The following is a 13,373-nucleotide window of genomic DNA, read 5'->3' as shown; positions in this document are numbered from 1 at the left end:
GTGTGTGTGTGTGTGGGGTGGGGGTGTGTGTGGGGGTGTGAATGTGTGCGTGTGGGGGGGTGAGTGTGTGGGTGTGTGAGGGTGTGTGGGTGTGTGTGTGTGTGTGTGTGTGTGAGGGTGTAGGTGTGTGTGAGGGTGTAGGTGTGTGAGGGTGTACGTGTGTGTGAGGGTGTGTGTGTGCGTGTGTGTGAGGGTGTGCATGTGTGTGAGGGTGTGAGTGTATGTGAGGGTGTGAGTGTGAGTGAGGGTGTGAATGTGTGTGTGAGGGTGTGTTTGTGTGAGGATGTAAGTGTGAGGGTGAGGGTGTGTGAGCGTGTGTGTGAGGGTGTGTGCGTGTGTGTGTTTGTGTGTGTGAGGGTGTGTGAGTGTGAGGGTGTGTGTGTGTATGAGGGTGTGTGTATAGGTGGTGGGGTCACCTGTAGTGCGACATGAACCCAAGATCACAATTGAGGCCAGCCTCATGGGTGTGGAACTTGGCTATCAGCCCCTGCTCAGCGATTTTGCGTTGTAGTATATCTCGAACTCCACCTTGGAGGACACTTACCCGAAGATTGGAGGCTAAATGTCCTTGATCCCTGAAGTGGGAGGGAACACCCCTATCCAGTGATCATTGCGCAGTGTCCATCCATCTGTTGTCGTAGCATCTGCGTGGTCTCGCCAGTGTACCACGCCTCAGGGTCTCCTTGCCTGTATCGTATGAGATAGACAACATTGGTTGAGTCACATGAGTATCTGCTGTATACATGGTGGGTGGTGTTCCCACGTGTTGATAGTGTCCATGTCGATGGTCTGATATGTCTTGCACAGGTTGCCATGACACGGTTGTGTGGTGTTGTGGTCCATGTCCTCCTGAAGGCTGTAGTTTGCTGCAAACAGTGAACTGTTCCAGCTTTGGCTGTTGTTTGAAGGCGAGAAGTGGAGGCATAGGGAAGATCGTGGTGAGGTACTCATCATCGTTGATAATGTGTTGAGGCTCAAAGAACATGGCGTAGTTTCTCCGCTCTAGGGAAGTTCTGGACGATGAAGGGTACCCTATTGGTACCCTATTATGGGTTTTTGCTGTGACATGACGGAATTGGCGATCGATGAGTTGAGCATTGTATTCTGTTCTTATGAGGGCATCCTTCAACACCGTCAGGTGTCTGTCGCATTCCCCCTAATCCGAGCAGATTCTGTGTAAGTGCAGGGCTTGTCCGTAGGGAATGGCTTTTTAATATATTTAGGGTGGAATCTAGAGAAGTGCAGCATCGTGAGGTTATCCATGGGCTTGCGGTAGGCCCGTCCCTGATGGAGATGCGTGTATCCAGGAATGAGACTGATTCTGAAGAATAGTCCATGGTAAGTCTGATTGTGGGATAAAACTTGATACCGCTATGTAGTCATTTCAGTGATTTCTCACCATTAGACAATGGGACCCTGTGTGAGAAGCTCTCTGGCTATGTTGGGGGCACCTTGAAACCCATTGTACAAGGAACCTCAAGCTTCTGTCGCGACACCACAGATTTCTTACAGAAACTCAGCACCCACAGACCAGTCAAACCAGATACATTCCTCATCACAATGGACGTTTCATCACTCTACACAAACATCCCCCATGACTACAGCATCACTGCAACAGCCTAAGTACTCAATACCAACAACTGCCAATTTCCATCTTACAACTCATCTGCTTCATCCTCGACCACAATGTCTTCACCTTTGACAAGCCATACGGACCAAATTCACACCCAATATGCCAACATTTTCATGCACAAGTTCGAACAAGACTACTTTGTTATGCAGAACCTCCAACCAGTGGTATACACCACATACATTGACAACATTTTCTTTCTTTGGTCTCATGGTGAGGAATCACTGAAACAACAATGTACTACAGTCACATGTAGGACCACCATCCACCACGTATACAGCAGATACTCATGTGACTCGGCCAATGTTGTCTCTCTCATACGCTGCAGGCAAGGATGCCCTGAGGCATGGTATATTGGTGAGACCATGCAGACGCTACGACAACGGATGGATGGACACCGAGCAACATTCGCCAGACAGGAATGTTCCGTCTCAGTGGGGGAACAGGTGGAGTTCGAGATATACTGCAACGCAAAATCGCTGAGCAGAGGCTAAAATGCATTGTCTGACCTGAAATATCACCTCTTGTATACATTGCTAAAACGTTTAATTACCTCGGGACAGTGACTTGAGGGGAATCTGGATTTTGCATTTTAATCAGTAGCCTTCTTCCTAACCGATTAAAGTTTCAACAAGAGGCGGCCAGTTTTATGGCTGTTACCTTTCTGCTTATAAATTCTGTGTCTTATACCCTCTTTTGTACTACGCCTGAGGAAGGAGCTGAGCTCTGAAAGCTTGCATTTTTAAATAAACCTATTGGACTATAACCTGGTGTTGTGTGAATTTTGACCTTCTCCACCCCAGTCCAACACCGGCACCTCCACATCGTGGATTTCTGGATTAACAGTTCAGCGATAATACCACTAGGCCATTGCCTCTCCAGTAATCGGGATGAGATATATGGCAATCTCATTCTAATGCACCTCCAGGGCCCCTTCGGAGATAGCAAGAACTGCCGATGCTGGAGTCAGAGATAATAGTGTGGAGCTGGATGAACACAGCAGGCCAGGCAGCATTAAAGGAGCAGGAAAGTTGATGTTTCAGGTCGGGACCCCTTCCGCTCTTTCTGTCCCCATTCCACTCCCCTATCCTGATGTTAAATCCTCTGGATTGTATTGGTGCCTCCAGGATCTGAGGATTCATATCTGGGACACTGCCACAAGGAATGCAAGGGAAATGTTAATGGGGAGTTTAAAACATTCGAATTAGGGACAAGGATAGGTCACTTGGCCCCTCGAGTTTGTTCTGCCTGTGGCCTGTACTATATTCTCTATAGTTTAGTGCAGGGGCACTTTTAAGAGAGTAATCAGGAAGGCAAAGATGGGATATGAGATAGCATTGGCAGATAAGATTAAGGATAATCCAAAGAGTTTCTCCAAATACATTAAGAGCGAAAGGGTAACGAGAGAGAGGGTAGGGCCTCTTAAAGATCAAGGAGATCGTCCTTGTGTTGAACCCCAGGAGATGGGAGAGACACGAAATGAATATTACGCATCAGTTTTTATTGTGGATAAAGAAATGGGAGTCTAGAGAATTCAGAGAAATAAACTTTGATGTTTCAAAACAGTTCACATCACAGAAGAGGCAGTTCAGGGGTCTTAGAGAATATAAAGGTGGATAAATCTCTGGGACCTGATCTAATGTATCCCGAAACATTGTGGGAAGGGAGGAAATTATGAGACCCCTTGCAGAAATATTTGCAACATCTACAACTACAGATGAGGTGCCTGATGACTGGAGGGTGGTTAATGTATACCTTTGTTTAAGAAAGGTTGTAAGCGGAAATCGGGGAACTATAGAACTGAGAGTCTGACTTCGGTTGTGGCTAAATTGTTGGAGGTGGTTGTAAAAGGTAGGATTTATGGACATTTAGAGAGGCGGAAATTGATTAGGGATTGTCAGCACGGCTTTGTGCGAGGAAAATCGTGTCTCGCAAACTTGGTTGTGTTCTTTGAGGAAGTTACCAAAAAGATTAATGATGGCATTGTCTCATACCCCCCGAAAACCTTTCAACCCCTCAGTTATCAAGGTCCTACCTAGATCTGCCTTGAAAATATTCACGGGCTCAGCTTCCAATGCCTTTTGAGGAAGGGCATTCGAAAGACTCACATGAGAAACCGTTTCACCTTATCTCAGGGGGTGACTCTTTATTCTTAAACAGTGACCCTAGTTCCAGGTTCTCCCACAAGGGGAAACATCTTCTCCACACTGGGTTGTCGTTCTGGCATTGCCCCCGTTTTTTTAAAAAAATGTATAGTTCAGCCTGTCTAGCTTCTTAAAACAAGCTACCCTTTTAAAAAATTTATTCACAGGATGTAGGTATCACTGGCTAAACCAGCATTTATTGCCCATAGGGCAGTTACCAATCAAACACTCAGCTGTGGGTCTGGAGTCGCATGTAGGCCCAGACCAGGTAAGGACAGTAGTTTCCTACCCTAAAGGACATTATACAGGTTTTTCCAAAAACTGATAGTAGTTTCATGGTCACCATTAGACTTTTAATTCCAGAATTTTATTGAATTCAAGTTTAACCATCTGCTGTGGCGGGATTCTAACTTGGTCCCCAGAACATTACTTGGGTCTTTGGATTGATACTCTATCAATTATAGCACTCGACTGTCAACTCACCTAAAAAGGGAATAGCACATTGCATCTTCTCCATCACTAAGGAAGGCTCACGAAGTGCACTGGCCTATAATATTGACAGTGGTGGGATTTGAACCCATGTCTTCAGAGAGACTGGAGCCTAAACCCAGTGTTTTAAAACCGTAAGGCCTCTTAGACAGTTACTTGTGACTGAATCTTTTAAAAATGGCTTGACTTGTGAGGCGAGGCTTGTATCCATTGGGAGTTCAGAAGAGTGAGAGGTGATTTTTATTCCAGCATCAGTCTCGTAACAAAAGAATGAATAAAAATAAAATGAAAGAACTGCAGATGCTGTAAATCAGGAACAATTAGGAACAGTTTCATAAGCCTTCCCACAATGGCAGGATTTGAACCTGGGTCTTTGGGATAATAGTCTAATGACATAACCACTAGGCCATCATCTCTCCTTAAAGCAGCCTTCGAGTGCAGGTTCGTGTTTCCTTGAAGGTGGAGTTGCAGATAGATAGGATAGTGAAGATGTTTCCTTCGTTTGCCATTATTGGTCAATGCATTGAATACAGGAGTTGGGAGGTCATATTGCAGTTGTACAGGACATTGGCTAGGCCATTTTTGGAATACTGTGTTCAATTCTGGTCTCCCTGCATTAGGAAAGATGTTATGAAACTTGAAAGGGTTTCAAGGATGTTGCTGGGGCTGAAGGGTTTGAGCTATAGGAAGAGATTGGGGCTATTTTCCCTGGAGCATCAGAGACTGAGGGGTGACCTTACAGAGGTTCATAAAATCATGAGGAACATGGATAGGGTAAATAGCCGAGATTTTTTTCCCCAGGGTAGGGGAGTCCAAAACTAGAGCGGCATAGGTTTAAGGTGAGAGGGGAAAGATTTAAAAGGGACCTAAGGGGCAACTTTTTCACACAGAGGGTGGTACGTGTATGGAACCAGCTGCCAGAGGAAGTGGTGGAGGCTGGTACAATTACAACATTTAAAAGGCATCTGGACAGGAACATGAATAAAGGTTTATGGGCCAAATGCTGGCAAAATGGGACGAGATTAATTTAGGGCATCTGATTAGCATGGGTGAGTTGAACCAAAGGGTTTGTTTCTGTGCTGTTCCACTCTATGATTAGGATATTAGCCTGAGGTTCTATCCAGTAACTATGCCACTCTTTCTTTTTATTCCTTATTTGTAAGCCTCGAAAGGGTAAACCAACTAGACCACCTTGCTTCGCTCAGTCATGTTGCCAGTGTTCTTGCTGTTGCCCTGGGGGTGGGGGGATGAGTTTGTGGTTCTCTTGGGGCTGTGAGGGATGAAGATGCTTTCTCTTGGGGAGGTTATTAACATGTGGCATATGTGGTTCTGTTTCAGGGGGCAGACAGGATGCAGCTGACCAGGCACAGCGACCACGTACTGCAGCAGTTGTGCTCCCAGCTGGAATACGGCTTCCTGTGCGATTGCTCCATAACCGTGGGCGATGTCCACTTCCGGGCTCACCGGGTCGTGCTAGCAGCCTGCAGCTCCTACTTCCACAAGCTCTTTGTGAATCAGCCGGCCGAGGCCTCACACGTGTGCCTCAGCTCACAGGCCGTCAGCCCTGACCACTTCGACCTGATCCTGCAGCTGATGTACACGGGCCGCCTGGCGTCTTCGCCTCCCGACCCCGACAGGTTCCGGGCCTCCCTCAACTTCCTGAAGCTCTACAACGCTTCCCGGTTCCCCGTCCCAGCGGTGGCGGCTGGAGGGAATGAGGAGGCAGCCCCTCAGGCTTCGGCGGGTGGCAAGGGGGAGAGGTTGGTCTTTGGCGTGGAGCTGTGCCACTGGGACAGGAACAGGCCGGACGCTGCCCCCACGCAGCAGCACCACCACCACCACCAGCCTCCAGTCTCCATCAAATCGGAAACGCCCGAGGGGCCGCCGGGTATACAGCTCCAGCTGCGCTGCCCCCTCTGCGGCCTGGCCTTCGAGCAGCCCCACACTTTGCAGGAACATCTGCCCAGCTGCCTGCGGGCGAGGGATGGCACGGCGATGGCCGCTGCCGACGGGCAGAGCCCTGTGCCCGAGGTGAAGCAAGAGGTCCCCGAGAGGAGGTGGGAGGGGGACGGGGGCCTTCCTGAGGAGCAGGGGGCCGGCGGCTTGAAGCCGCCGAAGGTGGAAGCCCCCGAGGAAGGGTCGCAGGGGGAGCACCACCCCCTGGTGCTGGAGCTCAGCGGCATCACGGTGGTGAGGGTGGGAGGTGAGGAGCGGGAGCCCGGGGTCTCCCTGGATCGCCCTCCGGAGGATTACGAGCTGGAGGAGGGAGAGGTGCGGTTCCCGGGAGACGACGACCTGGTGCTGGAGAACCCCTCGGAGGATGGCTCCTTTAGCAGCTCCAGCTCCGGTAGCAGCTCCACCTCTGACAGCGAGGCCTTGCCCCCGAGCCCGGAGCCCAGCGAGGACGAGGGCCGGGCCCCCCGGAGAGCCTGGAGTTGCCAGACCTGCCAACCGTCAGAGAGGCGATGTGTGCCTCCGCGGAGCCGGGCGAGGGCCCGGGGGAAGGTGGAGTGTGCCCATCCGCCCCCAACCACCTCCTTGCGGTGCTGCGTGGCAGAGGGCAGTGCACACCCAGACATTGGGCATCAACAGAGCTGCCAGGAGTGGGAGAGGAGCCGGGCCCTGGACTGCGTGCTGTCCAGGGGTGCAGTGACAGGGCGCAGCAAGAAAGGGCCAAAGGCAGGCAAGCAGCTGGGGACATCCTGTCACAAGAAGGGCACGGAGGCCGCGCCAGGGAAGCAGCGGCGTTTGGCCAAGGCGTCGGCACCACCCAGCGCCAGGAAACACGGCGTGCCGTGTAAACACTCCTGCCAAGTCTGTGGCAAAGGTTTCCTACAGCGGGGACACCTGACCGCGCACGTGGCCAGCCACATAGGCAGGGTCGGGGGGTTCCCCTGCCATGCGTGCGGGCAGGAGTTCCCGCGGGAGCGCGAGCTGCGGCTCCACGCGGCCTCCCACGCTGGCGACACCCGCTATGCCTGCCGGCTGTGTGGCCAGGGCAGCCGCCGCAAGCACGGCCACCTGCGGCACATGGCCGGCCACCTCTCCCCGGGCCAGGTCCTCTGCCGGGTCTGCTTCGAGATCTTCCGTGGCGCACCGGAGCTGCAGCGCCACCTCGAGAACCACCTCTATCCCTGCGGCGTGTGCGGCGAGAAGTTCAAGCGTAAAAAAGATGTGGCGGGCCATTCTGCCAGCTGCTGGATGAAGAAACTGATGAATTCTGAACCCGACAGGCCCCCGAACCGTCAGGAGAACGCGGATTAACCCTCTAACCTTTCCTCCCAGCTCCCACAAACAAGGAATCTGTGTCACGCCCCATCTTCCACTGCATTGTAAGCTCCCTTAGTGAGCTGCACAGTACAGAAGGTCCCAGTTAGATCCATTTCTGAATTAGTCTCTTGCGACCAGGACAGTGGTAGATGGATGTAGAGGGGTGGTTCCAATTAACTTTCAGCCAGGGTTTTCCATTCAACGTTGCAGTACCTCTTACTCCTATTTGCGTGGACAAGGCAGAGAATGGGACCAGGCTGCCTGGCAGTGTTGGGACTGAGCAGGAATACTCCAGTTGGCATGACACCTCCATGATGCCCAATCTGCAATAACAACCTCAAGCAGCATTTCTCACTCTTGTCCTCCATTCCTTCCATCCAAAACCTCAGCCCCAGTTTTATATCAGATTTTGCATGTGAAAAGCCTATGTTTAAGGGCAAAGTCATTGCACAGTAAACGAGATATTCGGAGGGAAGGGAAGAGAGAGCTTACTGATACATTAAAATTCGGTGCTTGACCAGGGCAGGATTGAAATCCAATCACCCCAACCCCGCAAAAACAGACACTCCCAATGCAACCCTTCCACATCTGAACAAAAGTGTCCAACCTGGCAGGGGAGTAGCTGGGATCCATGTGGAAGCTGAAAGCCAATGGGAAATCAGTGCCAAATCTGAGAAAGGCAGCCAGTGGAGGGAAACACCATTAGTGGTCATTGTCTGATCTCCAGCAGCTGCTCAGGTATTGGGACAGCACATGGCTGTTTGACTGTTGATGTTTGGAGATTTGAAAACCCGCAGTTTGTGTTTCAAACAGTATTCGTTTGTAACTTGAGTTTTGTACACTGTTTTCTATTAAGTGAAAAGTCTTATGGTCAGTGTACAAATAATTAAAATTATTCTTAACATAAATGCTTTCTTTTTGGGTTTTTTTTAAAGCTTTGAGCAAAAGGCATTGGTGATGTTCATTGTGAAACAGACTGGAGGAGTTAAGCTGAGCACTGCTCTAGTCCAGCTGTGGTAATGTCCTAATAAAAACCATAAGAACTGCGGATGCTGTAAATCAGGAACAAAAACAAAGTTGCTGGAAAAGCTCAGCAAGTCTGGCAGCATCTGTGAAGGAGAAAACAGTTAACGTTTCGGGTCCGAAACGTTAACTGTGGTAATGTCCTGTTGACTGGACGGTCCCTGGGGTTAAGAATAAAACTGAGTGTCCCTCAAAAATTTAGCTTCCTCACACTGGGCTCACTGCTTGTTTCAGATATTTTATTAATCTTCCTGTTTGCACTGAGACCACAGGTTCTTGGAACAATGCTCCATGCCCTGTATCCTTACTAATTAGTAATAGAGATTCTTCCTCCTCCCCAGTAATAAATACTGGTCTCGCCAGCAATACCATTCCCAAATAACTACAGATGTAGGTAATGGCTGATCTGACTAGAACCTTAACTCCACTTTTACTGTCTGCTTCACATAATCCTTAACTCCAAAGGCCTAGTGGTATTATCACTGGACTGTTAATCCAGAGTCCCAGGTAATGTTCTGGGGGGATCCATGTTTGAATCCCACCACGGCAGAGGGTGGAATTGGAATTCAATACAAATTTGGAATTAAGAGTCTAATGACGACCATGAATTCATTGTCGATTGTCAGGAAAAATCCATCTGGTTCACTCATGTCCTTTAGGGAAGGAAACTGCCATCCTTACCTGCTCTGGCCTACATGTGACTCCAGACCCATTGCAATGTGGTCGACTCTTACACTGCCCTCTGGGTAATTAAGCATGGGCAATAAATGCTGGCCTAGCTGGTGACACCCTCATCCCACAAATGAATTAAAAAAAGTCCAATTTCTATCAAAAATAAATATTCAAGTCTGAGTTTGACAGTGATCCAGACTCCACTGCTCTCTGGGGAGAATTCCAAACACAAGTGATCCTCAGGTGAAATTCCACATTTTAATTTTATATGGGAGACCCCTTATCTTGCATTTGTGCCTCCTGTACTAGAGTTCCTCCACAAGAGGAAAGATCTTCACAACATCTACCCTAACAAACTCCCTCTGAATCATCTTTCGATGCCAGTGAGTATAGGTCCAGCAGTTTCTCATAAGGCAAATCCTGTCAGTCGAGTGAGTGTCTATTTAAAATGGGCTGTTTCTTGCCTGTTTTAGTTATGCAACTCTTGGCCAAGATAGTGGAGAGATCTCAGCCACAGTGGAATCGAAGGAGAGAGTCGGCATGTTCAGCGTTGACTGCCATGAGATTCCGAACCCGTATTCCAAGTAATACTGATTTATTCTTTGTTAAAAAAAAATACACATTCTTCGGTATACAAAAGGATTGCATTGGGACAAGTGTAGCAATCCTGAAAGGAGGAACCAGTGGATATTCCGGGATCACAGAGCTGGGTGCAGAACAGCAAGCGTCTGCATCACGACAGAGACGTGGGTCTGCTGGAACTTGAAATCGTACATCACCCTTGGAATTTGCAAACGTGCAGTCAGACAGGAAGGGGCAGTTTCTCAAATACGTTGCAGTTCAGCACAGCCTATTTACCATAAGGTTAGCGATGATTGTATGTGGCTTGGAGAAGTATTTTTTTTCAAATGGGTAATGTCCTCAGGTGTTCCAGTGAACAATTAATGTTTATCTTTTTTCTTTTTCTTCTTGTGACCCTTATTCACCTGGGCGTGTGGAGTCTGCGGGATCTCTCTCTCTCTCCTCCTTTTCTTCTCCCGCTTTTTGTTCTTGGGATCCAGTACTGCTATATCAGAGTGTTCGAAGCCAGCTTCCTCCTGCTCTTTTTTGCTCTTTCTCCTCTTTCTCGGACTGTCAGCCACTGCTTTGTGGTCAGGCTCATCTCCGCTGACCGCTAGCATTCCTTTCAGCCCCTTCCTCCTCTTGGCCTTAAGCTCCCTCACGTCGCCGAGCTGCGGTGCAGCAGCTGTTACCGGGCAGGGTTTTTTATGTGGCAGCTGGCTAGGTGGGGCTGCGCCAAAGGGCTGGAACCTCAGCTTGAGGCCTGGTGGGATGCTGGGAGCCGGACTGGTGGGGATGGAGTGTGGCTCGTCGTTACCACCAGTGTCCTCCCAACTCTCACCGATGGTGATGGAACCAGCAAACGGTGGACAGCTCTCTGTTGCTGAAGGGAGGACCAGGCAGACTCCCCCTCCTGCTCTGGGCGTGCCAAACACATTGTAAAGTTTGTCCTTGCACGTCTTCGATTTAAGAGTCTGAAAACCAACCAACGGGATCTTCCTTCCAGAAAAGCTAAAGTAGAAAAAAAAAACAAAAAAATACTGAACAGTTACAGTCATGTGCAAATAGAATCACATCTTTCTCTTTCTCTCTCCTTCCCGCTGCCAACACCTCGCACCCCCTACCACTCTGAGGTGCTGAATAACCAACGTGCATTTATGTACTGCCTATTTGGACATTCCAGAATGCTTTCCAGACACAATATGCTTTCCATGTAGCGTTGCTTTTATAGGAAAAGCTGCAGCCGGTCTGTACATGGCAAGTTCCAAAAAATAAAGTGACAATTACCAGACAAGTCTTTTTGATGACGTTGAGAGACAAGTATTAGCCAAGGCTCCAGGCAGAACTCCTTTTTTCCTTTAGAATTGTGCCTTGGGCCCTTTTACATTTATAGACTCTCTACAATGTGGAAGCAGGCCATTTGGCCCATTACGAGTCCACACTGATCTGCTGAACAGCATCCTACCCGGACCCAGCCCGGTACCCTATCCCTGGAACTCTGCATTCCCCATGGCTAATCCACTTAGCCTGCACATCCCTGGACACTATGGGGCAATTTAGCACGGCCAAATCAACTAACCTGCACATCTTTTGACTGTGGGAGGAAACCCACGCAGACACGGGGAGAACATGCAAACTCCACACAGACAGTCGCCCAAGGGTGGAATCAAACCTGGGTTTCTGGCGCTGAAAGGGTTGAATCTTTCATCTGAAAGACAGCACATGCAGCACTCCCTTTCAACCACACAAAACGTTCTGAATTCATAGTGGAAAGTGCTATAGCTGACACCCATTCAACTAAAAACTGAAAGAACCGCAGGCGCTGTAAATCAGAAACAAAAACACAAATTGCTGGAAAAGCTCAGCAGGTCTGGTAGCATTTGTGGAGAGAAATCAGAGTTTAACGTTCCTTAAAACACAAGTGCTATAGCTAACACACACACTTTCAGGTGATGTAGACATAGCTGGCATTTGTTATCCATCCCTAACTGCCCATGAACTGAATGGCTCAACCTTTACAGAGGGCAGTCAAAATATGGGTCTGCAGTCACATACAGGCCAGGCCAGACCAGACGAGGACAGCAGATTTCCTTTCGTAAAAAGGGCATTAGCAAACAAGATGGATTTTACAACAACTACCGATTGTTTTGTGATTACCATCACTGAGACTGGCTTCCAATTCCAGACTCTATTCTAAAGTCATACCAGATGTGAAACATTATTTCTCTCGAGAAAAAGCTGACAGACCTGAGTTTTTCCTTGCTTGTTTTTGATTTTTAGTTGAATTGAAGTTCCACAAGTTGCTCTGATAGGATTTGAACTAGTTTTTCCAACGCCTCTGGGTTACCAGTGCAGTGACATTACTACCGTGCCATCTTACCCCATCATACTTTAAAACGAGAGGTTTGCAGGTGATTGAATCCTCTGCATACTCACCTCTGCGGATCAAAGTCTATGGGTGCTTTAATGAGCCAGAGTTCTGTAGAGGGATCATTCACTTTCTCTGGTACAAGATCACAGAATGTTGTACGTGGACATGGGGTGAACTCCAATGGACACTGAAACTTTATCGCCTTACTAGGCCCTGAAACAACAAGTAAAACAGCTTCAGCTTTTAATTCAAAAGCAGAAATTGCTGGAAGAAACTCAGCAGGTCTGGCAACAGAAAGCAGTGTTAACAGGGAGTCCAGTTCCAAAGAAGTGTCATTGGACTCGAAACATTAACTCTGCTCTCCCTCTCTCTCCACAAATCCTGCCAAGCCTGCTGACTTTCTCCAGCAATTTGTTTCAGACCTTCAGCAGCTGCAGTTCTTGGTTATATTTAAGCTTTGTATTCATTCATGAAATGCAAGTGTCACTGATAAGGGTGGCATTTATTGTCCATCCTGGCTCTTGAGAACGACATCTTTCAGTTGCAACCCACTCACTCGCACCCCACCAGCCAAAAAACTGCCAGCTAAGGTATCAGAGGCTTCTTGGAACAATTGGGGAGAGGGACAGCAACAGCAAAAGGAGAGGCAAAAATAGAAGTTGCTGGAAAAGGTCAGCAGGTCTGGTGGCATCAGTGGAGAGAAATCAGATTTAACGTTTCGGGTCGAGTGACCCTTGAATAGGAGCAAGGGTTTACAGTCAACACAGGAAGAGGAATCAGTCATACTGCACAGAAACAGACCCTTCAGTCCAACTAGTTCATGCCGATCAGAATCCCAACTAAAACTAGTCCTGTCTGCTTGCGCTTCGGGCATATCCCCCCAAAACATTACTTATTTACACAACATCATGTACTTATCCAAATGTCTTTTAAATGTTCTAATTGCACCTACATCCACCACTTCCTCAGGATGTTCCTTCCACAAACAAACCACCTGCTGTATAAAATTGTTGACCCTCAGTTCCCTTTTAAACCTCTCGCCCCCCTCACCTTAAACCTCTGCCCCAGACATCCAGGACTCCCTTACTCCGGGGGAAAGGCTTTTAGCTACTCACCCTATCCATACCCTTCATGGTTTTAAAAATCTCTATAAAGGTCACCCCTCAGGAGGGTGTCAGTCCGTCCCCGTTAACAGTCCCCCGCCTTCCCAACC

General features: G+C 48.6%; 2 protein-coding genes across 3 annotated transcripts in view; one reads left to right on the top strand and one right to left on the bottom strand.

Annotated features, from left to right (window-relative positions):
• Window positions 1-8,441, top strand: part of LOC109925532 (zinc finger and BTB domain-containing protein 1-like) — a 10,342-nt gene extending 1,901 nt beyond the window's left edge. The window contains exon 2 of one of the 2 annotated variants that reach the window (XR_007265765.1): window positions 1,959-2,305. Coding sequence is in view for 1 of the 2 variants with exons in the window: in XM_048618122.1 (XP_048474079.1) it covers window positions 5,614-7,527 (1,914 nt within the window). In the remaining variant the exon portion in view is untranslated. Of the gene's footprint in view, window positions 1-1,958; window positions 2,306-5,601 lie in introns of those variants that run through there. The other variant, XM_048618122.1, reaches the window with a different exon arrangement.
• A 1,365-nt stretch (window positions 8,442-9,806) lies between these two features.
• Window positions 9,807-13,373, bottom strand: part of polr1g (RNA polymerase I subunit G) — a 3,886-nt gene continuing 319 nt past the window's right edge. Inside the window, exons 2-3 of the mRNA XM_020525468.2 lie at window positions 12,226-12,373; window positions 9,807-10,800 (exon numbers count right to left, since the gene is read on the bottom strand). Of these exons, the coding sequence (XP_020381057.1) occupies window positions 10,170-10,800; window positions 12,226-12,373 (779 nt within the window). The 3' untranslated portion in view covers window positions 9,807-10,169. The remainder of the gene's footprint in view (window positions 10,801-12,225; window positions 12,374-13,373) is intronic.

This window comes from Rhincodon typus, chromosome 39 (assembly GCF_021869965.1).
Source record: "Rhincodon typus isolate 14 chromosome 39, sRhiTyp1.1, whole genome shotgun sequence".
Lineage (NCBI taxonomy): Eukaryota > Metazoa > Chordata > Chondrichthyes > Orectolobiformes > Rhincodontidae > Rhincodon > Rhincodon typus.
This window is presented reverse-complemented; position numbering and strand designations above follow the sequence as displayed.